This window comes from Falco naumanni, chromosome 2 (assembly GCF_017639655.2).
Source record: "Falco naumanni isolate bFalNau1 chromosome 2, bFalNau1.pat, whole genome shotgun sequence".
Taxonomy (NCBI): domain Eukaryota; kingdom Metazoa; phylum Chordata; class Aves; order Falconiformes; family Falconidae; genus Falco; species Falco naumanni.
In genome coordinates this window covers 5,667,570-5,695,568 of record NC_054055.1, presented here as the reverse complement: position 1 = coordinate 5,695,568, position 27,999 = coordinate 5,667,570, and the positions used below count along the sequence as shown (strand labels likewise).

The 27,999-nt window shown below is 43.5% G+C and overlaps 1 protein-coding gene across 3 annotated transcripts in view; it reads left to right on the top strand.

Annotated features, from left to right (window-relative positions):
• The window catches only part of NARS2 (asparaginyl-tRNA synthetase 2, mitochondrial), a 52,691-nt gene extending 30,085 nt beyond the window's left edge, over nt 1-22,606 (top strand). The window contains exons 7-14 of one of the 3 annotated variants that reach the window (XM_040583293.1): nt 1,756-1,888; nt 8,250-8,348; nt 8,777-8,820; nt 10,583-10,649; nt 12,133-12,270; nt 13,418-13,515; nt 15,745-15,771; nt 21,792-22,606. In XM_040583293.1, the coding sequence (XP_040439227.1) occupies nt 1,756-1,888; nt 8,250-8,348; nt 8,777-8,820; nt 10,583-10,649; nt 12,133-12,270; nt 13,418-13,515; nt 15,745-15,771; nt 21,792-21,936 (751 nt within the window). In that variant the 3' untranslated portion in view covers nt 21,937-22,606. The remainder of the gene's footprint in view (nt 1-1,755; nt 1,889-8,249; nt 8,349-8,776; nt 8,821-10,582; nt 10,650-12,132; nt 12,271-13,417; nt 13,516-15,744; nt 15,772-21,791) is intronic. The other 2 variants (XM_040583294.1, XM_040583295.1) reach the window with 2 other exon arrangements.
• The last annotated feature ends 5,393 nt before the right edge of the window (nt 22,607-27,999 follow it).

Here is a 27,999-nt window from a genome sequence, read left to right as displayed (position 1 = left end):
TCAAGTGATGGCAGAAGTTTATAGTAACATCGCAGCAAGTGAGGAAAGCAGGAGGGGGAAAAGAGGCTTGCTGAAAATGATGCTTGAGGAAAGATGTTTGCTGCAAAATCTAGTTAGCGTCGTAGATGCTGTGGTCATGCACAAGAGAGTGCAGGTACAGAAGCAAAGTAGAGACACAAAGTGTCTTTGTTGGAGCAGGGAAAGCGGAGCCGGTGGGGTAATAAAGCATGCAGGCAGGGTACATATTCATAGCCTTGACCTGGAACTTTCTTCTGGTGTGCTTACTACTAGCCACTCGGGGGGAAAAGGGAAAAAGAAAGTGCTGTTTCTTTGGATTGTAACTTTAACCATCATGTGACACGAGGGAACAGATGAGTGAAGCTGAATGTGTGTGTTCCTTTATTTGTAGCGCAGATGCCTCCATAAGGGCTAAAGGAAAACCGCCGCTTGTTGTAGCATTGTTTATTTAAACTTCAGTTTGACAAAATTAGCCTGTGCAGAAACCAGAGCGAACATCCTCTTTTAAGTTCAAAGCTTGCAGAGCAAGATGCAAGTCAAATGCCAAGCCCAGCAATTAGCATGCACCCTTTCATGAGCGTTAAACTGTGCTTAATCTCTACTGATCAGGTTCTTTTTCTCCTACACACTGTCTACAGCTAAAAATAATGTCAAGTTAAAGATGTGCTGAAGATAGTAGCGGCCCAGTCTGTGGTTTTTCTGAAGCAGTTCTCTCTCTCCCCAATCGTGTTTTTGCTTCCCGTGCAGCATGAGAGGAAACACAGCTGGCACAGCATCTGTTTGAGGAGGTCTCACTGGCTTGAGAATGTCCAGGAGCCCAAGTGCTCATAGCCCACAGTGTAAAAGGTGTTGCTTGGAGAGCAGCTTCCCAACAGTAAAAATAAAACTTTTAAAGGTGTGTTGCTGTTTGATAGGAAAGTTTCTTACAAAGGAAGTGGAGGTTCAAGAAGGCTTTTGTATCCTGTGTAATGCAGCGTGATGTGACTGGAGAACAGGAGAGGATGTATTTAAATAGACTTCCCAGAAGGCTGATGGAGAAATAGCTTCGTAATAGGAAACGCATTGGTTGCTTTGGCATAAAATGATATCCCAGATGACTTCTTTGCAGTAGGGGACCCCTTTTAGCTGAACCGGTTTTAGCTGTGTGGAAGGAGCCTACTTCTTGATCTCTAAGGCTCTTTCGGCAGTACACCTTGGTCTTGCCACTAGAGGGGGACTGGAAGCCGTGAAGCATCCATCCGTCCTGCTGGGCTTCACTAGCCACCTGGCTGCCAACACCGCCCAGCAACTCCAGCAGCAGGACCCTCTCTGCTCTGTTGAGCTCTGGGGTGTCACAGCACCCATAAACATCGGACCGTGCAGCCAAAGAAACGTGAAGGGAAGTGGATGAGGGGACCCTGCTTGGTACCATGTCTGGTGCTTCTCCAGGGATCTGGCTCTGCAGAATATTGGGGTTTTAGTTCCACACGGCTACAAAAAGTGTCTGGAGCACAAGTGGTGTTCAGTGAAAGCTGAACAGGTTTAACCTCCCAGAGTCATGGAGGGATGTGAATAATCCCTCTCCATGCCTGGAAGAAGGAGCATAACAGCAGCATACCTAGCGGTGCCATTGCACTGGAAAAAGATGGAATGGTGACATGAGTGCTTCCAGATCCTGGGAGAAAAATAAGGAGTTTAAGTCTAACAGACTGTCTTGTGTGCTGGGCCTGACCTAACCTGTTTCTTGTCACCTCGCAGGGCTTTTACTCGTGTGTTCACCTTTGGCCCGACGTTCCGAGCGGAAAACTCACAGAGTCGCCGGCACCTGGCGGAGTTCTATATGGTAGAGGCTGAGCTGTCCTTCACTGAAAGCCTCCAAGACATCATGCAGGTGGGCACTCTAAATGTCTATGAAGGACTGGTGTCAGAACTTCCTTTTCCCTGAGCTGTGCTCCTTGCCCTCAACTGAGGTCACAGCTCCTCTCACCCTTTGTGAGCCACGTAGAGGTTGCACAGGGACTTCCTGAGGATGAATTTGCTCAACAGAGGCAAGGCCACAGAGAGGATTTGGAAGAGAAGATATAAGTGCAAACAGAGCCCTCATCTCAAGGGGAGGCTGCACAGTTGCTGTATTGTCAGGAAAAATGTAAATGTGCTTGACTGGTGCTAATGAAAGCAGCACTCTCCCCTTCAAAACCTTCAGCATCTCTCCAGTGAACGAGCAGTATTTATACAGTGTGTCCCTTGATGTGCTCTGTGAAGAGCTCCTTGAAACCTGCATTGAAATCTGAAGTAGAAACAACAGTCCCTGGTATATGCTATTCACGGTGGCTTTAGCAGAAGACTGAAAGAAGTCCTTAGCTAGCTTTTGGGTTTTTGGGATTTACCTCCCAGTTACAGTTTAACCACATGAGGGATGTTAATCCATTTTACTAGTAACAGCATAAGCCAGCTTATGCCCAGTTGGACTTGTGAGTAAACATCCACACGTGCTGTCATACATCGGATAAGCTCCTTGGAAAGCTATTGGAGAAAGAGTCTTAAAAAGAAAAAGACCTGAGGCGCTGGCTACAGATTTATAAAATAACATCCAGGTGGTGGTTTCTTCAGCCTGAGTCATATACAGTCTGCTGAGTCAGTATGGCTTGACAGCAGAGCTAACATAGTCCCTCTCTTGTGTGTGCTGCTTTCTGCATTTTGGATGTCTGGGTGGAACCGGGCTGTGTGGACTGACATGTACACTGCATCTCTTTGCTCCATCATTATTAGCATCCCATTCTTTCTTTTCTCTCTCCTTTTCTTCAGAACATTGTGTATTGTTAGAGCATAGCATATGTATATGTTTACGCCTTACTTCCTGAGCCCCCTGTTTCTCTGGGGGGCTTCTTCACTGCTTCTATTGGAAGACCTTGCTTATTGTACTAGATAAGTGCTGACTGAGCCCTTGAACACAGCGTGAACATATGTGTACTCTTGTGCTGAGAACCCTAATTTCTTGGCTGTTGAAGTATAGACAGCCAGATCAGACAATTCAGAGAATTAGATTTGAGAGCTGTTTGGGAACGTGTAGGGCTTAAATTTGTAGGGAAAAGAGGAACTTCTCCCCTTGGCTTGGCTTTTGCTGTTGCTAAACATCTTGTGAAGTCTCAGCTTGTGCTCTGTCTTTCACTTCTTTCCCTGTAACAGAAAGTCTCCTAGCAGCTATCATTGTGCATTCCTCATAGCAAGTCTACATTGCAACATGCTTACTTTTGTGATGTTCTTAGTGTTGCAGAAGTGGAGTTCCCATTTTGTTCCCATTTTTAAATCATTGGGCAATCTCTCTTTTAAAAACATCTCCCCCCCAAAAAAAAAAAACCAACACACAAACAAAACCACAAACCAAAAACTGACAGCTGCACTAAAGCCTAAGTTAAGTTCCTTTTCCCCTGCATAACTGACCTAAATTCAGTGTTCTCTCATGTATCTGCCCGTTGGGCAGTTTGTCTGTTTGTTGTCATCTGCAAGTTCTTTGTTTGGTGCAAAACACGCAGTTGAAAGCCTTGGGGGCTCTTGGCCAGAGTTAGCATCTGAACTTTGTCCTCACATAAAGAGCTGGATTGTTTAAAATTTATTTTTAAAATTGGTATTCAACATTTGGACTGAATACCTCTAACTTGAGTGAGTTAGTGTGCTGGGAATGCTCAGCTTCTTCAGGGACATCTTGAAGTATTTGGTTATACGCCATTAAAGAAGAGCCTTGCTACAAAAATGTATGTGTTTACCATTTACTGATGAGGCTTGAGGTTTTTCTCTCAGCCAAAGCTCCAAAAGAAACATAACTTTCCTTACAAAATAAAATTTAAAAGATTTAATAGCAAAGTTAGGTGTATTTGGGAGCAAAGGGTCTGAAATCTTAAGCAATGGCCTTTTTTCCCCTCTAATTGCAGAGTAGCGCCCAGTTATTCCTAAATTAGTAGCACAGTTCCTGTAAAGTCTCATGCATCTTGATCATGCCATCTAAATTTCTGTTCTGTGCCAAAACATGTTTTAGAGCTACAAAGAAGCCTAAACTCTCACGGTGTTGGTTTCACAATACTTTCTGTGGAAAGTCCCATGTGCTCAGTGCAGTACTGTACGCTCTGTGGCTGGGTGATAATATTACTACTTCAGTGTTCAGCGTGTGTAAGTGTATCCGAGGAGAGGCTTCTGTGGCGTCTTTCCCTAAGAGTCTAGTCAGGGAGTTGAGTCAAGTTGCCCCAAGACACACTTCCTCCAAAATGGGTGAGAAAGAAAGGGAGTAAGACAGTGGAAGGGGTCTAATTCATGTGGAAGTATCTGGACTCACTGGAGCCATTGCCTCTCCAGTCTCATCTGTCCTCTGAGGTGCCTGCTCTGCCGCCCTCTCCCTCCTTCTGCAATGCTGTGTCATGTAGCCATGTTCGTAGGTCATTATCTTCTATTTCTCATTCCACTGTCTTGGTGGTGCGGTGGATTTAAAGGATCGCACTTCACTCATGATACTAACAGAGTCTCAAAGAAGCCATATGGTGCAGTCATTACTGAATTTCATCAAATGCACATACAAAACCATGCTAAAAAAACATATTATTTAGGCTGTAAAGTTAAGAAATGCCAGCAGGAAGTTTTCCTGAGGACATTTTTGGGAGTTTATGCATAGTGTTAGTCTTCCTTAACGAGATCACTTCCTAGCACCATTGTCCCTTTAAGAGATGGGGAATAAATCTCTTTAAGATGGAGAATACGATTTAAAACGCAGTATTTGAGCTCTGTCCTGAGGGCAGAGGTATTGCCTTCCACTGGTTATGTACTTCATCAAAATTAATTTGCTGTCATTACAGCCCAGTGACAGGGAGCATTATTACCTCCATTTGACAGAAGGGAATTCGGGCATGAAATGAAATGTACAGTAGCACTGATTTTAGGTGTCGGTTTCAGGGACCTTAGATCTGAGACATGGGTGTGGTTTGATCTCCAGAATAGTTTGCAGTCAGAGTACTTTTTGTCTTCAGTGCCAAGGCTAAAATAGTAGGGTAAAACTGACTGCGATCTCAAGGGAAGAAACACTAATAATCACATGGGAAAGGTTTGTTCCAAGTGCCTTGTGCAGGGCTCTTCAGGGTCATTAGGTCATCTGCAGGGCTCCTTCTCTGCAGTGACATCCAGCTGCTATAGCTGGTGCTCTTTGTTTCCTAACTTCCATCAGCATTTATTCGATGGCCAGTGAAGCAGCGGTCAGACAGAGAAGAGTCTCCTTCCTTTCATAACAACAGCATCTCTCCAGAGCGAGTCCTGAGCTGTTGGTTATATAGAGTGAGGAGACCTTATGGCCAAGATCAGATGCAAATCTCTCATCGTACACACATACGGTGTGTGTGAGCAAGCATGAAGGCAAGAAATAGTGGTCCACTTGGTGAATGTTTCCTATGTAAATACCCTGTGGTCTATGCTGCATCCATGTGCATGCCCCAGGTAAATACTGATTTTTTCCTGGAAGTGTCTTATGTAATAAAGATGATGATTTGAACCATTCTTGTAGTCCATAGCACCTTCAACGGCTGCTGCTGACGTTTACTGCTGTTTTGTTGATGATTTCCTCTGTTTAGCTCTGGTCGTACTTTTATTTTGAAAGAGGATAAGTTGTAGTATCAAAAGATCCAAGTTAAAATTAAACAATACAGTTGGGGGCTGCTCCTAATCTAAATTGGACAGCTAACTACTAAGTTCCACACAACATCAGGGAAGGCCAAGACTGATACTGCTAAACTTCTCTGTAAGGTGAAAATCAAGAGGGTAACGCTGGGAGGGATGAGCGAGAAGAGAAAACTTTTACCTCTGCCCTCCTGCCAGCAAAATTTCTACATTTCCATTATGAAGCAGCCAAAGGGGCTTTTGGTCATCAGGAGTCCTACCTCTGAGATGACCTACTTGCTGTGATTCCAGTGGCTTTTTCCTTGTGTAGGTCTCCTATCAAACATGTTCCTTTCAGGATATGTTCAGACCAATCGTTTTGCCTGTATCTCCAGCTCGCATGTTCCCTTAAACCAGCAAGCCAGTGGTTATGCTTCTCCACTCATTTTTCATATAGCCTACTTTCCAGTCCTTCATTATATTATCTGCTTAAAGCTGTAACTTCTCAGTTTGAGAGCTTTTTTTCTCCGCCCACCTTCTTTTTTTCTCTTCGCTGTTCGTGCCTAGTACACATTTGGCATAAATAAGAATAAAAGCAGTGAGGAGGCCAATGCATGACCCACGTGTCTGTCTTTTTTGCCAGGATAAAACCTCAGTCTCAAACCTGGAAATATTTCTCAGATTGTTTTTCCCATACCACCCACATCTTTTTTTCCACAAGAGGAAGCTGCTTATGTTGAATGCTGTGGGAACGTAATTGTTACTTTATCGCACAGTGAGGAAAAAAAGTGCTAATTAAACAACATGCTTTTCTGAAACCAGATGATACTTTCATTTTCTAGAAAGAGGAAGCTTAATGTAAAATCCCTTCGTCTCTGGCTGGTGAAACCAGATGAATTGCCAAGAAGTTTTCTAATTTCATTTGCATAAGGCCTTTTCTAGCTACTTTGAAGAAAGTTCAAAGCTGAATGGTTATTTGCCGCTCAGCAGCAGGAATGCCAGCTTTTCATTTCCTCTGTGCTTGAGTACCAGTAGGGGTAAAACGGTTCATCTGCATATGATAATGCTGTTCCTTTATTTGGATCTTCCCTTTTTAAAAAGAGGACCCAGATTGATCCAGGAGTCTGGAGGCTGAGTTTGGCTCCAGAGGAATCAAACGGGACTGATATACCAGCTTCTCTAGGCTGTTGGGATGCAGAGGTGGTTCATCAGCACTTTGCGACAGGTGATGAAGTATGTTCTTCTAAACATGAGAGTTTGAACAGTGTGCCTGCGATCTTGGTTATGTCAGTAGCCCAGCTTCTTCTTTTCTGTGCCTTTTGCTCCTTTTAACACTGTGAGATCTGGTTCCTTGGCAGGCAGACACCTGCTTCTTCCTCAGATCTGCTGACTGAACGTCAGGTTCATCTTTTTACAGTTAGTGTCCCCTGGGCTTTGTGGTGTCTAGGGGCTGCTACCAGCCTAGATACCATTGGTGGATACTTTGCTTCTCTCAACTCTGCAATTAATGAAGCAGTTGTTACACTCACAGAAAAAAGAAAAGAAAAAAGAAAAGAAAAAAAAAACCAAACCAGGAGTGTGCCAGGACTTTGAGGTGCTTTTTGTTGGGAAAAAACTGGTCCCATCCCAGGTTGAGGTGACGTGCAGTCCAGCTGCATTGCTCTTTTCCTTACAAAGGCAATGAGAATAAGGAGTGTGATTTTGAAGAAGAGTTGGGATCATCAGTACTGCACAGGTATCAACTACTTGCTTTCTGCAGGCGTAAGACTATGAGGAGTTATGGGAACTCTTAATCTGCACAACAGCGAGCGTCTCAATGGTCTGCTTTGCTTAACCTAAAGAGAAAACTACTCTTAAAAGGTTCACAATGCAGTGGCATCCCACGTGGGTGGTTGGTTTTTTTTGTTTGGAACCCAAATGGCATTTTAATTTCTTCATGGGTGAAGCCCATTTTACTGGATAAGCATATCCAAATTGGATGATAATGTCATTTAGTTAATCCACACTAGTTTAGGGAAATGAAACCACATCTTTTTTTAGTTTCTCAAACATCCCTGCATTGATGTGTCCTCTGCTTTAGGTCTTTGCTCATCTCTGTACGTGTTCTCTTTGCTTTGCTTTTACTGCCCAGAGTCTTTCTAGCTGGGCTCTGTTTGATGGGCTTGCTCTACACAGTACACATTTATTCTCCTCTTTACTTCTGCCTCTCCTTAAAACAAAGCAGAAAACCAGAATCGCTCGTTACAGGACAGACACCTCACTAATAATTAATCTGAGACCAGTCACCACAAATGGTTGTAATGTGTATGTTTGTGGCTGAGCAGGGCTGCTGGTTGATTATTTTCACTGTGCTTTTTTCACTGGAGATACCTGACTGAAGATACTAAGGCTGTCAGCAGACACTGAAGCCCTACACCCATAGCAGGTTCCAGTCCTCTTCAGCCACTGAGCAAGCCTGTTAATTAGGAGCATGAGCAAGCTGGTACCCTCTTATGCAGTCTGACCATGCAGAAGGACAGAAGCTCCTTCTGTACCATTTGGCTGATGTGTACCTGTTTTATTTATAGACTGGGACATCTAAGCAGTGTTAATTTCTCATGCACTCCTGTTTTCTCTATTAGGTTATGGAAGATCTTTTCAAGACAGTGACAACCACTGTGCTCTCCAAATGTCCTCGTGATGTTGAGCTTTTTCATAAATACATAGCTCCTGGCCAGAAGGTAATAAATGTGACAAGAAAGAGCTGCAATCCTGTTATGCATTTTGGGGGCTCTTGGCTATAGGGAGACGTAAGGTTTTGGTGGGGGTTTTTTGTCTTTGTTGTCCCATGTTAAACTGTGAAGAGCTAAAAGTTGGCCTGAGCTTAAGTGACTGTTCAGGCCAACAGAGAGAGGGCGCATAACTTTCAGTAGCTGGTAGCAAGGGTGGTAGAAATGTAGTTGTCACATCGTCTGGCAGTCTCTGAATCGTCGGCTCCGATAATCGGGTACCCTTTTAGCACTAAATGGCTGGGGGTGGATTTTGACCTGTATCTAGATCACAGTGCAGACCTACAAATCAAAACCGTGAGGGGGATAGCTTTTCTGAGTTTCCTCTGGGCCCCTGAACCCTTAAGAGTAGCTTTACATTTTTATTTTTTCTTATTTTGACCAAGGACAGGTTGGAACAAATGCTGAAGAACAAATTTGTGACGTAAGTACTTATATTTCAAAATGATCTGGAAAGGGCTTTTGGGGTAAGAGCTCCTATTTTGTGTATGTTCTTTTTCTTCCCCAGCTCAGTTTTTTCTGGGTTAGCATAATGTCTCCAAAAGAGCATGAATTGTCGTTCCCTTTGTACTGTTTGCCAGTTGCCTTTTCTCCTCTGCATGAGACTGGCACCTGAATCTGCTGCCCTTTGCCTTTTGCTTCCCTGGACAAGATCCTCGTTCTATAAGGGTATCCTCCTTCCAGCATGTGCCTGCACAGTGGTTTGCTCACTGTCTTGCTTGGATTTGACTTTGGTGCTCTGCCTTCACACTTTCACTCCGATGGCTCCCTTTTTATGAAGCTATGTTTTGATACTTGAAAATCCCAATTGGTTTTCTATTCCTGATAGCTTGCACAACTCCTTTTCCCAGTTCTCTGTGTATTAAAGAACTGAAGGGTTTTGGTTTCCCTCCTTGGCCCTCAGGAATACCTCCTCTTCCCTACTCTTGCCCATCTCCTCAAATAGCTCTCCATTCATTCCACAGAACATTGCAGGGCTGCTCAGCCCAGCACTGGTTTTCATGTTAAGCAGCTACAGCCACACTTGGACAACAGGATCACGATAGATCCTCCCTGTGCCTCGTGCCTGCATGAGCACTAAGGGAGAGCTCCGTGAAGTCACTGTGTCCTCCATTTCAGTCCTCCTCTCTTTGGACCTAACTGATATTCCTGAGAGGACAGAGTTGCACTCAGCTTCTGCCATGGTCTGAGGAAAAAGAGTACAAGTCAGCACATCTCTTTGTCCCTCCATCTCTCTCTTCATCAGCAGCTGACAGATCTGGGGCATTCCTGGCTTACACACATCAGTTACATGCATTGAACCTGTGCCAGCCATATACTTCATTTGGACCGTGGCCTTGCATAACCCAAACACATGGATCAATATGTTCCTTCTTGAGGTGTTTCCTCCAGAAGCTTTCCCTGTATTAGTGAAACCTGGTAGCTGGGTATAAAATGTTTGTTGTCTTTAGGGAATTTGCTTTATACTTGGTTTTAGCCAGTGATACAGGGAGATGAAATTATTGTGATCAGGTTATTCTTCTCTCTGTCCTCAACATTTGCTTGTCAGCAAACACATCTTTCATTGAGCCTTGATTTCCAGTTACCAGACCTGCAGCATCTTTCACTGCACTACTTCTGTTCGCTCTGCCATGATGCTGTTCTTTTGTACTAGTGGAAGTCAGTGGAGAATCTGCTCTCATATCTGTCATAGTAGTAGAGAAACATTGCTGCAAATAAATCTCATGATTTTTGCAAAGTACAATGAAAATATTTGAGCTACAAGCCCTTGGAATTCTGGGTTGGTTTTTTTTGCCTAACACCATCCTGAACAGTAGAGTTTTGCCAATGAAGGCACATTGTTTTCTTTAAAAAAATCCACAAATTTCCATGAAGCAATTATCTGCAAAGCTCACTTTGGACTGAAATGCAACGCTGCAATAATGCAAAAGTGTCTTGAGAGCTTAGCACTTGCTGCCCTGCATGTAGCCAAAACGCAGGAAAACATAGGGTTGTTGCCATATAAAATGGCTTTTGGTTTCTGTCCAAAGAAACATTGCTGGGAAGTCTGACATCACAGCACAAGTTGGCACAGTGGTGGGGAAATGCCTCCTTAATTTTCCAGTGCAGCACTTAGCCAGAAAACTTTATTGTTATTCCTTTCATAGTTATCTTAAAGACTTCTTTTTTTTTTCTCCCTCTTGCAGAATTTCCTACGGTGAAGCAGTGGAAATTTTGAAGCAAGCTTCTCAGACTTTCACTTTCAAGCCAGAGGTAGGTAGTTGCATGGTGGCTAGTTCCTATGCCTGTTCGTGTGCACAGCCAGCGTGAACTTTGTAGATCTCCTTTCTCTCTTTCTGATACCACAAGAGTTGTTACTTCGCACAAATTTTCTGCCTGCTGGGGCATTTGCTGAGTTGTTACCCAAGTATAACTACTGGCGTTGAAATGGGAGCAATATCAGGAATGAGATCTGTAGCAGAAAAACATGTAACATTTACAGGGATGAAGTGATGAGTTCGCCGTTGAGGGACCACGGCTTTAGCAAAGATGCTTCTCTTTCCTGTATGGGAGCAGCACCGAGTGCGTTGTGGATTCAGTAGCAGTCATCTAAGGAGAGTTGCTGCAATAGTCCTCAAATTAAGGAATAATATTAGGATAGCACCAGAAGTTTGACGAGGACTAATAAGCCAAAAACTGTGTCAAAATACCATGTAATCTAGAGGTAGGTGAAGGGAATCCCTTATCTTTCCATAGCATAGATGTTGATGGGGAAAAAGAATAATATGCTTGTCTTTCTAAATCTTTTAGATTATGGTTTTCTAAAAATCATGTTTTGCCCAATTTGAATGTCCCTACACACACTAGTAGGAAGAGCATTTGTGATGGTGCTCTTCTCATGTATACTGATTAATCTGTATCTTGTTCTGATGCTTTGAGGAAAATAACCCTCTGGCCAAAGACACCTTTGTAGCTTGTTGGGTAACTGTCTTGTCTCTGTGTACAAGTGGGTGTAAAGCCTGAAGTCCTGTATCTGTACTACCTTGGTCTCAGACAGCAAACTCGGGATATTTTCAGATGAGGAGATTCTGCAGAGTATCTGTTTCCCTCTTCCCTTTCCCCTTCCCCATTTGTCTTTGCACATTCTGGAATGGACTGGAGGTCTCTAGCCAAAAGCCACAGAATTTATACCACTGGAAGAGTGAAGGGCATTGCAAATGTCCAGGGTTTCTGATAACAAAGAATTGGTTAATAGGATGCTAGGGTTTCTTAAGTGAGAATTAATGTAGCATGTAACAGGACACAGCAGGGAAGAGCGCGGTCAGCCTAGCAAAGCTGTTTTCTGTATAGCAAAGGTAATACTGAAATAAGGCTGGTTTGCTGGGTCGAGTGAGCTGACTTTGGGTAGGTGCCTGTTTCCCTTAAGCTACGAGGAGTGTGGGTTTGGGGTTTTTTTTGTTTGTTTATTTGGGTTTATTTCTGAACTGATACCAGATGCTTGGGCTTGGTGCAGGGACAATCTGGCCCTGTTCTGTGAAAGTTAAACGCTATTATTTTCATTGCTTTGCTCTGCCTTAAAACTCTTGAAAGCCTGCTTAGCAGATTTTCCCAGTGCCCTGTGTGAGACGTTGCTGTGCTCAGTTTCGTGTTACTCGAAGCTGCACATCTCTCCTGCACAGGGATTTTGCTAGGTCTCTTGCCGCAGGCAAGATGTACCAAAGCAGGATCCCAGGATTCCCTTTTGCTGTCTTTGCAGTGGGGCTGTAACCTCCAAATGGAACATGAAAAGTACCTGGTGAAGCACTGTGGTGAGGTTCCTGTGTTTGTGATTAACTACCCATATGACCTCAAACCTTTCTATATGCGGGACAATGAAGATGGACCTCAACACACAGTGAGTCTATGGGTCACATTTCCATTGCTTTTTTGGCTAGATGTCTCTTAGTGTACTGATAGATGAGGATAATCTTCTGCTGGGCCTCCACTCATGTAGTCCAAGATAAGATGTGACCATCAGGTGATCCTGTCCAGTCTTTCTGCTGTTGCAGAAGGAATCCCCAAAGCAGGAACAACAGGAGGAGAAAAATGCAGGAGTTGATAGTTTTAAGTCTTTGCTTAAGTCCCTTAAGACAAGTTTGCCATAGTTTTTTTTTTATTTTCCTGGTAAACTTCTGTACTACTAGGTGAAATGCCCCAAATTGCATGGCTCCAAGCACTCCATGATTCTCTCATCATCCAAATGTAGCATCCATGTAATCCTCAAATAGCAGATGGGCACAAGTAGTAAGCTCTTTTTCCATAAATCTCGTGATTTGAAGGTGTGATATCCCAATTGAACTGAGACAACCTGCTTCTACTAAAAAGAGCCAGTACCCTACTGTGTACCACTGTCACTTCAGTGGCTTTAATTCTAGCAGCAGTTTGGCTGTGGGATAAGGAAAGTAACCCTAGAAAACAAAACAGAGAAGACAGCCAGCCCAAACCTAACAGCATAAATAGTAACACTGGGATTCTAACACTTGAGTCCAGCACGAGTGCCATTGATCCTTTGATATTACCACTAAAGCAGGCTCAAGGAATGGGAGCAGGAAGGGGGCAAACAACAGCATCAGAGCAGCTTAAACTCAAAGGGAATCAGGGCTTCAGGAAACTCGCCCATGTATCTTTGCTTCCTTGTGAGCTGCTCTTGGATTCTTTGTACCCTGTACAGGCTTGCCTACATGCACAGGTTGTCACCAGAGTAACCTGGTGGAATTCAGTTCACACCACCTGCTGTAGATGTCCTCAGTCTTGGAACGTCACTGCATGGGTTCAGGTTTTCTGTAGATGTTCTGGTGGTTACCATTGTAAAGTTCCCTTTAAAGCCTCTTTGTGTCAACAAGAGACTTTGCAAGCATGTGCAAATACTTACCTAAGTGTCCTGGACTGTGGAAGAATTACAGTAGCTTTTTACAAACAAACATCATTGTCAGCTGTACTTCTGCCATACGCTGCGTAGCTATATGGCATGACTTGAATTAGAGTCTTTTCTTTGTTTTAAGGTTGCAGCTGTTGATCTCCTCGTACCAGGAATAGGGGAGCTGTGTGGAGGCAGCTTGAGAGAGGAGCGACTGCCCTTCCTCGAATCACGCTTACAGAGGTATGGAAGGCCCACGTGTGCCAGGAGACTGGCCTGACCAAGAGAGTGTTTAAGCAACCCTCAGTGGTTGGCAAAACAGAGGAGTGGAAGGGCAGCTAATGGTATTTAAAAGCATCCTATTTTTGTCTTTGAGGTTGCAAACTGGTGAAGAAGTTCGTGTGCTTTTGTTGTAGGGTATGCAAACTGCCTCTCTGTTTTAGTTCATCAGAGAAGGAAAGGAGAGTTTATTTTATGCTGGGAGGCCAGGGCAGCAGAATGCCTCAACTCTGCTGGCACTGTCTGGAACAGGGCCTGATGTGAGACACTTCATCCTTGAGCCTTTTCTTCACAGCTTTTGGGGCTGAGAGTGAATTGCAAAGGTGAAAGTTGTCTCGTAGACAGAGCATAGATATATTTGTCATCACATTGTGTAACTGAGGAACTGCAGTTTTGGTCAAAAGCTTTGCTAGCTGTGATACAGCTGGCCTCCATGGCATAGTTTCAGAGAACATGGTTCTTAGCTACCAGTTCAGTGGGAAGCTTCACTGGAAGCACCCAGGACCTGCACTGTATCATGCGGACTCTTTCCCTGCTGTTTTATTCTGGATCGTGGGACTTTGCCTAATTTTAGGCTAAATTCAGTGTCAAAATACCAAAGCTGCTGTTTAGTTAACAATAATTGACATTATAGATGGGGTAATTTTCCATAGACAATTACTCCCTGGATCCTGTCTGTTTAAAAGAACCTTTCATGGAATTGTAGAATCACAGAATGGTTTGGGTTGGAAGGGACCTTAAAGATCACCTAATTCCAACCCCCCTGCCGTGGGCAGGGACACTTTCCACTAGACCAGGTTGCTCATATCCCCATCCAGCCTGGCCTTGAACACTGCCATTTGGGCCAGTAGTACACTTGTGCAAAGCAGTTTTGGAGGAGGATTAGTCCTGGAGTAACACCATTTGCACATTGGGAATAAATGTGTTGCTTAAATCATCACATGCTCACAGAGATACATCTAGTCAGTGGAGAAAAGCAAAATCCATTTCAGCATAATGAATCCAAAAGGCACAGGGCAATTCAAATCATCAGAACATTGGTTCTCAGTTTGTGGTGTAGGATGATATTATTCCCTGTGCTTCCTGCTGCTCTCCCTGCGAACTCCCCCGAAGCAGACGTGCTTCAGCTGAAGCTAAGTACGATGTTGCCTGCTGCACTTTTTCCCTTGAAATAGATCTAGAGTCCACAGCCTTCAAGGTGTGGGGCTGGAGGAGGGGTCTGTGTGGAGGTTGAAGCCAGACTTTCTTGTTTGTCAGGAAAGTCATAGAAGTATTTCAAGCTAAAAATGGGGTGTGTCTTCAGTGACCTTAAAATACAGCTGTGCATTGGAGATGACCTGGAAAAATAACACCTCTTTTCACATGTTTTTCTCAATTTTGAGTACTCATTTTCTGCTCTGCTGAGCCCAAATACTTTCCTAAGGTTTTTTAATTCTGCTTCCTGCAGACACAGTGTAACTGAGAGATAAAGAATGGGATTCTTGTCTCCTTATACATACTTCATACAATAGCTCTCTTTTAAAAAAAGTCCCAGGCAGAGACAGATGCAGTGCACTGAAGAAGAGAGAAGTGGTCTCTCTTTGCTTACAGAGTTTTCTGTTTGTGTTCAGAGAAATGGAAAAAAAAACCCAACAACTTTGCTCTGGTTCTGCCAGGGCAGGAAAAGGAGAGAGGATGCACTGGTGGCAATTAGAAAAAGACATATTTTATTTAGTAGTTTTACAGAAGTTGACACACATTAACAAAGCTACAGGAGTTCGGTGGGTTTTCACACTATGGAAGGGGTGCCACGTAGTCACATGTGTGACGCTCATAATGAGGTTGGCTGCATGTCACTGTAAATTTAATATTCAGGCTTGTACTCTCCAAGCGTTCACAAGCAGAGTTTACTGATGTGCTTAAAGTTAAGAATATACACAAGTCTTCATATGAAGCTGGGATCAACCCTGTATGCTGGCAAAACAAACTTTGCATTCTAAGCAGCATGTAGGGAATCTGTTCAAGATCGTCTACCATTTACCAGAACTGACAGCCACTGATCATGCCTTCACTTAATTTCCTGCATTTCATTTTTGGACTGAATTTGGTCGTCAGACCTTCCCTTTTCTTGTAGCATCCTCTTCCAGGAAAGTGCTGCTTGTGTGGATTTCCCCTGTTCCTTTACTCACAAGGGGTTTTCTTTTTGTTCCACAGATTAGGACTCACAGATGCCTACCAGTGGTAAGACATTATCTTGGTCTGCAAGCTCAATTTCTTCTTTTGAGACTTTTTAAACAACTATTTCATTTTTTTGATGCCGTTCTTGAGGGGACATTTCTTGGCCCAGTTGCCCTGCCATAACTACCAGTCTAAATGGAACAGGCAGTTCATTTAAACAAAATGTAATCTAATGCTACTTAGTTTGTCTTCCCAATTTGTCCACTCACAGCACAGGTCATTCCTTTTGAGATTGCATGAAGTGGATTAATTTACAACCCATAATGATTTTTGATACTAAATCATTAGGCTGTCTTTGAAATTGAACAGATTCTGACCACCATTGCATGAGATAAACAGGTTACAGAACCACAAGCAATTTGTGACCTTTAACAACTCTATGAATAACTCCCTTTGCAATTGACAGGGCAATTAGGTCGAAAAATCTTCCTTAACAAAGCGGTTGAACCAATTAAAACTGTCCTGCTAAGGAGACAGATCAACCTTTGAATTAACGGTTAAGGCTATTAAAACGACAGAAGGATCTTCGTGTTCCTCTTGACAAGTGGTTATTGGTATGTACTTTGTCATAGGTACTGAGAGGGTGATAGTGCAGAGAATTTTAAATATAGAAGAGTATACTCAAATATTCTGCAGCATTTGGATTGATCGTTAGGGAGGCTGCCTTGAAAAAAAAGCAGAGTAAATGTAGGAATCTTCACTCTCCTCTTCCCACAATAGGACATCGCTTAGGAACAGCCCAGTGCATGCCGACATCATCCATTTGCAAACATGCTGAATTAGATGGCTTCCTTTATTGTTTGCATTTATGGGCCAGAATACACCATATCACTTCATCTGAGGGAAGGATTGTCCTGAACAAAGATGGTCAGTTGTGTGGTTAGAGGCTGAGGTACAGCCTGAGGAAGTCTGGTGTTCAGTGGCAGAGCCTTCCAGCAACGCTAAGATAGTGCAGCCCTGCCTCGTTCTTCCCTCAAGAGGGAAGATGAGGACATTGCCCAGCAGCCATTTCCACCTTCATGCAATATGTAGCAATCACATTCTGGAAACTTTCTTCCTGTGATCATGTTTTGGAGACTCTCTCCTCCTCTATTCCCTTCACTCCATCACAGATGATGTAATTTCCCAGAGAAGATTACAACTGTTGTTACCTCCTGCTATACCAAGGTCTGGTGTCCTAGGAAGGTGCAGGATAGGAGCAATTTCAGATGCTTCTGGACTGCAGTCTGCAATCTGTCAGAAAACAGGGAGGTGGTTTGCCAGCATCCATCTTTTCAGTGGAGGTAGCAGGAGAGGCTGATATTAATCTCCTCCAATTTAGTGATTGAATTTAGTCTCCAAAGCTGGCTCACAAACTCCTTGAAGAACAGTTGAGTCATTCCTTCCTTTTTAAGTATAATATTTGCTGACTTTAGAATGGCCAGCTGTATGATATGTGTTCCCTTTTGAAATCCCTTAGATAATTGCTCTATCTGTTTCTACCCGTTTTCTTCTCCCACTAAGCATGAGGATATTGTGGGGGCTGTCTCCTCCTAGGGCAGCTTCAGGGGTCCCTTGTTTGTGGGAGAATCATTGGGCAAAGAGAGGTCTGATGATCTGAAATACTGCTATGCTTCTGCCCATTCCTACCTTTTAGAAGGCTTTTCAAAAAAAGGAGAGAAAGGGACATGGTCGAACTCCTCTGAATCTTCTTTAATTAACTACATCTTTCCTGTTGTGCGGCTTGCTTTCCATAGAAAATACGAGCTGGAGAAGTATTTGGCTTGTTTTTGCAGTTATTTTATCTTATTTTCACACTTCTTCCTTTGAACTGTAGATAGAAAAGAGCTCAGTGCTGTAGATGATGATCTTGGCTAGACTGAGAGAGTTCCATGGAAGTGAGGTAGGAAAGTCGGGTGATCAGCGTTTACTCTGGGAAGTCACTTGCTTTCTCTCTGACGGGGGAGTATTAAGTATATTGCCTTGTAAACAGGGGACCTGATCCTTTTTGCAGCCTCCATGTGCCAGCTTAGCACAAGCAATAACAAAGCAGGTACTTTGTCATGGACAGCAGTGTCCCCACTACCATCAGCTGGAGCAGCTGGAGCAGCATTTCAGTCTTTCTGCATGTAAGGCACCCGCTTCCTCACTCTGATTATCATTGTGCGCATCAGAGGGGAAGGTGGCCTCGTACCGAACCCCTCACAGTCTAGGTGCCTTTCTGATCTTCTGGTGTAACGCTGGTGAAGGTATATGGTGGCAGAGCAGGTGTTATCTGCTCTCCTGGAATGGGTATTACTGTGCCGTCTTGGCCTTGCTCCTGCTCTAAATGGAGAAGCTTGAGCTGTGTTGGGTTCTTTGATTTCTAGTTTTCTTTGAAGCTTGAATGCCGGAGTGTTCTGCTGGGTCCTTGTGCGACAAGGTAGAAAAGAGGAGTTGAACTTAAGGAACAGCAGGACTGGTGACAGCGTTGACATCATCTTTTCACCTCCTGAAGAGCCCAGTGGTAGCCCATTGCTGTCCTTGGCAGTCTCCTGGTCCTATCACTTCTTCTTTTGGGGAGAAACCGGAGCACTGTGCTGGGCCACGTGGAGGCAGGCAGAAAGTGCTGAAGCCAGCCAAAACATGCCCAGTTGTGTCAGTGGGAGTATTTTAGATTGACCTCTTGAATTCTTTTTTTGTGGATTCCCAAAAAATAGTAGCAGAGCAGAAGCTGCCTGAAACCAAAGACAGGGTTTTGCCCAGCATCAGAACCTGGGTGATGCTTTGCATATTTCCTGAAGCACTCAACAAAATGGTCTTTCAAATATCATTTCACTAGTAGTTTTTCATTACCCTCATTTTTTTTTCCAGTAGAATATTAAATTTCATGGACTGCAATATCTTTGTTCTTTCAGTTTTCAAACTGGCTGCGGAGGCTTCAGTATAACAAGGGGTTACATAAAAGATCAAGGTTATGTTTGTTTTGAAAGGAGACTGAAAAGAATACATTCTGCTTATGAATGGTTACTAAGAGAGCACTGATCTTCATAGTGCCTTGCCGTGCAACACAGGAGCTCGTGATGGTGATAAAAGGATATAGATTTTTAAAAGGATGAAAGGAAATGCTCTTCTAACTTGGCACGTAATGAGCTTCTGGAATTCATTGCCAGAGGACATTGTTGCAGCACATACTTTAGTAAGATTCAAGTCTCTGAAGAACTACCAGTCCTCCAGGCCCAGAACATGAACTCTGGGGCTAGCTGGGGTCGCAGAAACTTTTTTCCCCTGTGGAATAATGTTGCACAGTTCCCCAGTTGCCAATGGAGGGCTCAGCTCTCCTGTTAAGTATGAGCTACTAGGAGAAATAGCTAGACTAGTTCATGACTGGTTTTGAGGTGAGAAGCGTCCAATGTATGGAGACTATTGAATGAGGGAAAACCTCAGGGAGCATTTTCTAGCCTAAAGGGAATTTTCTCTTCATCTGCAGGCAGTTACTTTTTCTTTCATCTGGGAATAATGGAAAATTTCTCAATTCCTTTGCTGTTTCTAAGCACAGTCATCAGAAAGGATTCACAGTCTTGATCCTCAGCACGTTTAATTCAATGGACTTTTTCCATTAACTTTAATGAGTTTTGTTTCGCTCCTTTCGCCAAAATGGCTTCTCAAAGTGCTTTGAGATCTACAGATGAAAGACCTGGATAAGCAAGGGTAGAATTTATTATTATTGTTCATCTGGAAGAAGCAGAGTTATTTCATCTCTTCACAATGACTTTATAAACTCTGTTGCCAGCAAAAGGGGACAAGAGATGCTAGGCTTAGTCTCAGCTGGCTTTGCATAGGCTGAGGTATGCTTATAGACATCACCAGAAATGTTTCTGCTGTTGTTTGTATTACTAGTTGCAGCTAGACTTGTCACCAGCTGGTTCTGCTCAGAACTACTGAGCTGGTACAGATTGATCTGCCACAGCCAGCACCTGTATCCCTCATATTTACGAGGTCTTTTCTATTTCACAAGCCACCACCCTTGGCATCAGATCTGCCCATCATCTTCCTTGCAGACCCTTGAAAAGCTGCTAAGTGGAGCTCCCCGGGGGAAGTTTCCAGTGTATGAGCAGAAACCCAAGTTCTTGATGCAGTCCGTATGAAGTGGGTAGAGATGCACCATGCTGTTGCATAGCCTACGTCTTAGTATCCTAAGCATAAATCTTCGTCATGAGGTGTGGGGTGGATACAATGGAGCTTTAGCAAGCCAAGCTAACACCCAGCAGCACAGATAGCAAGCACGTGGGTCCCAGGGCTCAGAAAACATGCGTCCCACTCCTGAGCCTGCTGTTCAACTTGCAGTGCAGACAGAACTGCACTTTGTGTGTCTGTGCTTGGAGGAGGAGGTAAGAAGTTCTGTGATTCTACAAAGTTCTGCTTCTGGTTCTCCACTTGGGCAGTGGAGGGGAGGGGGAAAAAACACCGGTGAAAAAAAACCTGGAGATCGGATGGAGTGTAATAAATGGCTTCCTAAATCATAACTGCTGCTAATGAACTGCAATGAAAAATAATTATTTCATGGTATAAAAGGCATGCTGTCAAACTGAGACCGCCAGGGTGATCTCTTGCAGTTGTAGAATTTGCTGGAGAGTATTTTTATTTTGCAAGTAGATGTGGTCAGTGGCATTACTTTGGCTCCATTCTGTTAAAATGTAGTCTTCAAGCCAAAAAAATTCTGAAGTCCAAGCAAGCACACTTAAATATATATAATGTATATTTTATGTATTTTTATATATATGTATATATATACATGCAAATATTAACAGTAGTTAAAATTTGGGAAGCCATTTATTACAATCAATCCAATCTTCATTTTTTTTCTGGTGTTTTTTCCCCTCTACTCCACTGCCCAAGTAGTAAAACATATATATGTATTTATTTTTAAGTGTACTTGATTTGTTTTTAAACTGGGATGATAAAATATTCATACTTACACCAAGATTAGAATCATGTAACACATCTGGAGTCACTCAACCCCTTACTAGCGCATTCATGTAAAGAAGAATAACTTTGTGGCCTCAGCAAGCTCAGAAGTGGCCCCATAAATCAATAGAACCATTGAGATGTTTTTCATTCCTATTAAAATAAAACTGTTGGTGAGAATTTATAGCTGCAAATATAGTTCTTGTGTATCACAACAGCTACAGTCCAGCTCAGAAATGAGGAACTCTAAAGGAGAACCATCATAATCTTGTTGACACCCATATATTTGGAATGTCTGTTTCCAAATGTTTTCTGAGGTATCTGTGCACAACAAGTGCTTTTCTCCAAAATGAAATGTCGTGTTCCAGAATGCATTTTTCGAGAAGATATGGCCAAGATTTTTTGCTGACTTACTGTGGAACTAAATTAATCAGTGTGTAAGAGCGTTTGGGGAAAAAGTAACAAAAAGCCATCATAATTACCTTAAAAGAAAAAAAAATAGTCTAAAGGAATATTCAGCAGACAGAAAGACCTATTTAGGCTTCTGAAGAAAGTACTGGAAACGAAATGACTTAGACTATTGAAAAGAATACAGAAAATGAAATAACATATTGTGGGGCAGATTTCAGCACCATCATGGCAAGGGCTAAACAAACCCAAGCAGGCAACTCCATCTCCGACAGTGGAAATGTTTTGTGATTGTGAAGGAACCTGGGTTTGTGCCTCTGCTAGGAATACGTTAGATACTAAAACTTACAAAAATGTTTTCGATGTGAGCATTGGTATGATGTTCAAGCTGCTCTTCGTACCCAGATGAGTTCTTGCTCCTAAACAAAAGGCTCTAGTGTACTGGCAAGGCGTAAGTGTACTGGTTTAAACGTCTTTGCACTTGGGGTTTCTGCTAACACAATTCTGCCTGGCCGGGAGCTGCACGTCTTCACAGCCCTGACCAACACCGGCTGTGTTGGCATAATCCACAGTGGTTAGGGTCAAAGGGAAGTAATTAAGGTGGAAAAGCAAAAACCCTAGATAAAAAACTCTCTCGAATTACGTCAGCATAACCGTGCTGCAAATGTAACTGTCTGTTTAAATTACAGGTATCTAGACCTCCGAAAATTCGGCTCAGTTCCTCATGGAGGCTTCGGAATGGGGTTTGAACGCTACCTGCAGTACATCTTGGGAGTTGGCAATATCAAAGATGTTATTCCTTTCCCCAGGTTTCCGCACTCCTGTCTCCTGTAGCGCAGCGGTTGACTTGGGTGGAGAAAACTGCTGGTGTGACTATATGTATATAACATACTAGAATATGACTATGTATTTTAGTGGGAAATCAAGATAATTTTTATACCAGTGAAACTCGTGACTGGCTTATTGAAGTAATATATGTCCTGGTGAGACTACGGAAGCACGCTAGCGGTTAACTTGATAACAGTTCCTGTCTTCAGTGCGCTTCAGGAACATTAAGAAATCCCACTTAACTAAAGGGTTAAGATTCTTGTGAGACTAGCCCAAGCAATGGAAGTACTGTCTAAGTGTGGTTGGAAGGCGGTGGGGGTTTTATGTGAAATACTAATAAGGAGGTGTGACCTAAAATGGACTGGGAGACAGTGAGGCTTCAATAGGCTTTAATTAAATGCCTGAAGAGTGCTTTGAAGACTGAGTGTTACAAAATTGCAGAGATTGTCATGGGCTGTGATTCACTTGCTCTTACAAAATGGCTACTGTAAAGCGTGATTCTCCCCCCCCCCCCCCCCCCCCCCCCTTTTTCTTAAATGCAAATATTGTTTACCTTGGAAAAGTCAGCCAAACCTAGCAAGGAATAGTGCCATATTGGAACTGCTGGAGTGAATTAGGTGAATGATGTTTGATTTTGTGAATCATCAATAAAGATGTACACTGGGTTGTTTTGTAACTCTGTATATGGTTTCTTCTTCTCACAAAACTGTAGCACTCAGCATCATTGTGTTACCTTCAGTGTCTTGGGTAGATGTTTCTTTTTCTGTATACCCGAATTAGTTGCACGGCCTCTGCAGGAAATAACCTGTTTTCTGTCTCCAAGAGAGCACGTGTTCACAGCAGAAAGAAGTGTTCAGTTAGATGAGAGTTCATTCATCTTTGCAGAGCTGGTTTGCAGTTCATTGGTGGGTTTTTTTGCTTTTGCTTTGCCTTGTTGTTGTTGTTATTGAGAAAATTTCTCACTTGCTCATCAGACCAAGCAGTTTTCTCTGTATTTTGAAACAACCAATATAAGCTCCCAAGCATTGCCTATGTGTTAAGCAATTGCTTATCACTATAGGATCTGAACTCCTCTCAGTCTTTAATGGGTTTATGCTCTCAGCTTCCCTGCCAGGTAAAGAAATAATTCATTTCTGTTTTGAAGACAGGATTATGGGAAGATGAAGTGACTTGCCTAAGGCAATTAGAAACCAGTGGTTTATTTGGGACTTGAACTGAGGGTTTCCAGCATCTTTCCTCCCTTCCAAATTATCACAATCCAGCAAATGGTCATTTGCATAGTGCTTACTACTGTGGAGCCCAAGACAGCAGCAGTATGAACAACATATATATAAAGAGAAAAAGCAAGGTAACAGCTTTATTCCTAATGAACCCCGTGTAAATTGGCACCTACAACGTGAAGTAACTGCAGAACAGCCCTGAAGACTTCTTTTCCAAGTAGATGAAAGAGACTGAAAAATAGTAATCAACTAGCATTGCACTGGTAGTTTTGCAGTCGCAGTTCTCTCTGGTAGGGCTGTATAAGAGTGCACCTGCAGTGTCTAAAAATACATATTTATGTCATGTGGCACCTGCCTTGTTTCAGTTTGGGCCACGGCTGGGGCTTTTATGTCTTACGATCACGCAATCAGCATCACCACGAGGTCATTACTTTGGGGTGTTTGTTGCATGCATTGAGACATCCCCTGCATATCAAGATTATTTTTGTTTATCTCCTTTGTCTGCTTGAGCAGGCAGGTGTTAACTGTGCATTTGCTGGTTTGCATTTCCCAGTACAGCCTTGAGTTGGTAAGTCTGGTTCCACAAAATGGTTCAAGCACCTGCCTTCCCTTTGAAACCACTGAGAACTTCCTACATTGGACACCTGAGTATGTTCCTGCATTTGGACAGTGTCTGCTTTTGTTGCATTGTCTTGTGTCATTGCTGGCCTTAACGTTATGCAATTACTTCTCTCAGCAGAAAGATGTGGAAAAAGTACAGCTGCCAAACAGCCCTATCCATACCGTCTTCCTAAATAACTTGTGATGAGCAGGTGTCCTTGTTGAGATCCTTAGTCACTGGTTCTGTCACAGTTGCTGTAAATGAGAGTGCCTGGACTGAAAGCCCATCTGCTGAAAACAGAGTGGGTGGATGGCAGAGCCGTCTCCTGTCCACTCTGCCCTCACCCCTGCGGCAGCTCGGGGCTGGCTCTGTTGGTTTTGGCATCAGCGGGCCGTTGTCAGCAGGAGGTTGTTGATGGTGCTGTGAGATGCCAGGTCTGATGGGCAGGGTGGGGCTAAACAGCAACAGGTGGAAAACAAGGTGGAGAGAAGAAGACAATGGAAAGTGCCAGAAAGTCATAGGATGATGTGGCTTGAGTCAGAAGTTACAGGAAATGATAGCAGGAGTGTTTCAAAGAGGCTTGCAGAGTGGCTGTCAGGGCCTTATATGAGGTGACAGCTTGTGAAAACCAAGGGCTGGTATGGTCCACCCTTCATTCTTTGCCTCGCTAAGGGGTTGTTGCAAGACAGAAGGAAAAGGTTGAACCTTTGGTTTGTAGCCAGGCAGGTAGATGAAGGTATATGGTAAGAAAGATGTAGCGAGGATGCAGCATGAATGGTTCTTTGTGCATTTCCGAGTGGGTGTCCAAGAGGAGCAGTGTCCCCAGGCTTCTACGTGTTTTTCTGTTTCATTTGAAGGTACTTGGTGAGTTGGAGATCCGATGGGCAGGGTTGATCTGAGGGAGCATTGCCCTTGGGTCTAAAAGCTCATCCAAAGCGCTACCCCCAGTAACCTGGCAGGATAAGCGGGAGGAGAGCAGGGTTGTGCCCAACAGAACTAACCAGGTGAACACTCTGGCTCAGAAGGGAGAAGAAAGAGTTGTCCCGTCTTGGAAACAGCCTTCAACGTGTGTTTTTTCCTAGTGGTGGGAGAGAGGAGGCGGTAGAGGCTGAGGCCTGTGTACGTGATGATACTGCTTAGCGTTAATACCAAGACGCGTTCCTGTGAGAATCGTGATTTATGGGTGCCAGCAAGGGTGGGAGCTGCTCTTTGCCTCCAGGCTGGCATTGTTCACCCCGTGCTATGTATATATAATGGGCTGGTATTGCCAAGGAATGCAGCATGTTTTCCCTGGGATTTCCATGTGGAATGTCATGTATTTCCTTTGAATCTCCTCTCCCAGCACGAAACGGAAGTTAATTGGGAGAACAGGGGAGGTTGTTCCTCTTGGCCATCCAGGCAGGGAAATGCACGGAGAATTTCCTAGGCTTAAGCAGTTTTCCTTACTACGTCTTCTCTTACAAGTCTGCACTGACAGTGGCTGAGGCCAGATAAAAGCTTTGACACTTCTTCAAATAAAAAAGCTGTTATTCTTTGCGCACAGGAATCATCTCTTAGCCTGAACGTGCAGCGCAGTAGGTGACGCTGGGGCGTTTTCAGTGCGGTAAGCACTCAGCTCTCAAGCCCAGGTGACCAGCAGGGTCTCTGCTAGCATCCTTTTGGCAAGTATTTCTTGAAGTTTCAGTTCCTCAGCAGCCAGTACTGCCTCTTTTCGGGTTTGTCCTCACTTTAAGCTTCAGAGGAAAGAATGAGTGTCATTGATTACTGCAGTGTGGCTTTGCAACATGAGGACAGTGATGGGAGAGCAGCACTGCTGGGAATAAAAGAGCAATGCCATAAACTTTGCATAACCAAATGCCAGCCTCTCAGAAGAGCAGAGGAAAACCTTTGTTTTCTCTTCAAGGATACCAGATAATCCCTTCACATAAGGTTTTTATGTGCAGGATCAAAGTATCCCAAAGTAGTCTTATTTTTAATTAGAAAAATAATACCTGCAGAACTAAGACCATGTCTCGGTCTTCTCGTTTTTAAAATCCACAGGAGAGCAACTGCATGCTCTGAAGCTATTAGTAGAGACTGCTGTTCTCTCCTGTATGATTTATGTTGTGGTACTATGGCAGCGTTTAGATCTTGGACTGTTGTACTAGCTTCTGTACAAGCATAGATGAAAAGATACATGGCTGAGCCAAATCTTTAAAAGTCAGCAAACCAGCGCAGGGATTTTAGCTGAATTACCTGCATTCAGGCCCCCAGACCTGAGGGGAAAGCAGCAAGGTGCCTGGCTCAGCAGTCCTCTCTCCAGTTTATTTGGTAGTAGTTGTAATTTATAAAGCATCTCTTGTTTGAGGGAATGCCAAGACTTTGATGGGAAATGTAACATACCGTGTTGCTTGCTGGACTAATATTGATTGTTTTGGAAATAGCTTATAGATGTGTTTTTCTTCGGGGGGAGAAGGGGACTAACTTGCCAAAAAACACTTTGGTCATTGTTTCCATTAAATGTGTGTATAGAGATAAATGTGGTTTTGCTACTGCTGAAACCAATAACAGCCATTACTACTGTTGGTTTAGCCTCTGCTTACACTTAGGAAGAATCAGGAGATGGATCCAAAGGAGAAATAAGAAAGACTTTGTATAAAGATTGTCAAAGTTCTAATTTCCTCAGATCTAACCAAAGCTGCCGTAGCCACAAAAAATGGTGGTCTCGGGGGTGAATTTATTGTTTTGTCTTACTGTTCGTTCCAGAGCCATGACCTTCAGAAGGATTGTAAAGTTTTATTTTATGATCCTGCTGGTAAAGAGACGTATGTAATTTACTATATGAGTTCTTACAGACTTGGCTAACAACAAGTTTGACCCAGAGTTCAAAGAAATTATGGCTCCCGTTGTTTTATTGCTGCTGTGAAATGTATTATACTCCGTCCTGCAGCTGTGTCTCAGTGTCCGCTGTACAAGGTGTTCGGCAAAGATGCTGTGAAGGGAGAGCTTTCACCTAAAGGGCGAGAGAGGGGCAAGACTGGGTGGGCATTTCGAAGTCCTATCCTAGCTCCATCAGAAACTGTAGGCTTCATTATGGGTGAAATGGGGATGAAATGACTTCAGAAGCCTTGTTGCTCTTATTGCTGATGCTATTTTACTGCGGGAAGTTGAGGCGCGGAGCAATTAAGCTGCTTGCCGAAGGTTATGGAAGATGTGTAGCTGAACCGTGGAACTGACCCAAATCGACCAAATCCTTGCTCAGTGCCTCCCACGAGGCTTCCCTCTGTTTGCCTTTGGGTGCACTGCCGCACCAGAAGCAAGGCAGGATGTTTGCAACTGATCTGGTTTCAAACACATTTTTGGCATTTCTAAGATCCTAGACTATGCTTCAGTGATTTTTATCTATCCCTGTATATCCCAAGGCCTTTCAGAGATAGCAATCGTGTTGTTTATTTTTATTACTCCTACAATTGATTTTTTCTGAGTAAGTCGAGGCAGCCAACAGAGTACATTTTTTATTTTCTTTGCAAAGCTCGATCTTGCTTGTTGCTCTTCAGCAATAGCTGCATATCTTACTGTCATCAGCAGGTTAATGTACTGATACCTGTATGTGCTGTAAGAGCAGAAGTCTAAATTTTCAGAAGCCACCGATGATATGGATTGTTGGCAGAAAAATACACAAACTGCACAGTGTGGGCTGGGAGGTGGCCTCGGTAAATCATGCAACTGCCTAAGTTTCTATATTGGACCGTTCTATACTATCTGCCGTGAGTTCCAAAAGAGGCTAGATTTCCAGCTACAGGGGAAAATAATTATATTTCATAGACACAATGGTTTAGTAATAGTACCTGTATGGTGTCTTTACCTCCAAAGTTATTTTTGAGCATTAATTCAGTGCTGTCTTTGTGGCCCTTTGAAGGTGTTGTACTCTCAGAGCTCAGTGCTGTGCTTCAGCTGTGTGAAGCAGGCTCGTGAGCCATATTTTTCTGAGACACAGGTCTCCTGTTTTGTGCCTGTGCCTTAGCCTTGCTGCTGCTCTCTTGGCGAATGCATGGCCACAGGCTGCTTGTCCAAGCAGGAGACAGCTGGACACCCGGCTCTAGAGAACTTCAAGGCTTACTGACCTCTCTGTGTCGGTGCTGTCAGGGCTGCTCACACAGCTGTGATGCTGCAGGTGAGTGCAGGAAAGTGAGGGACAGATGAAGGGACTCACCAGAGGCTATGCAGGGAAGAAAGACTTAGAATCGGTGTTTCCAGGCTCTGCTGCCT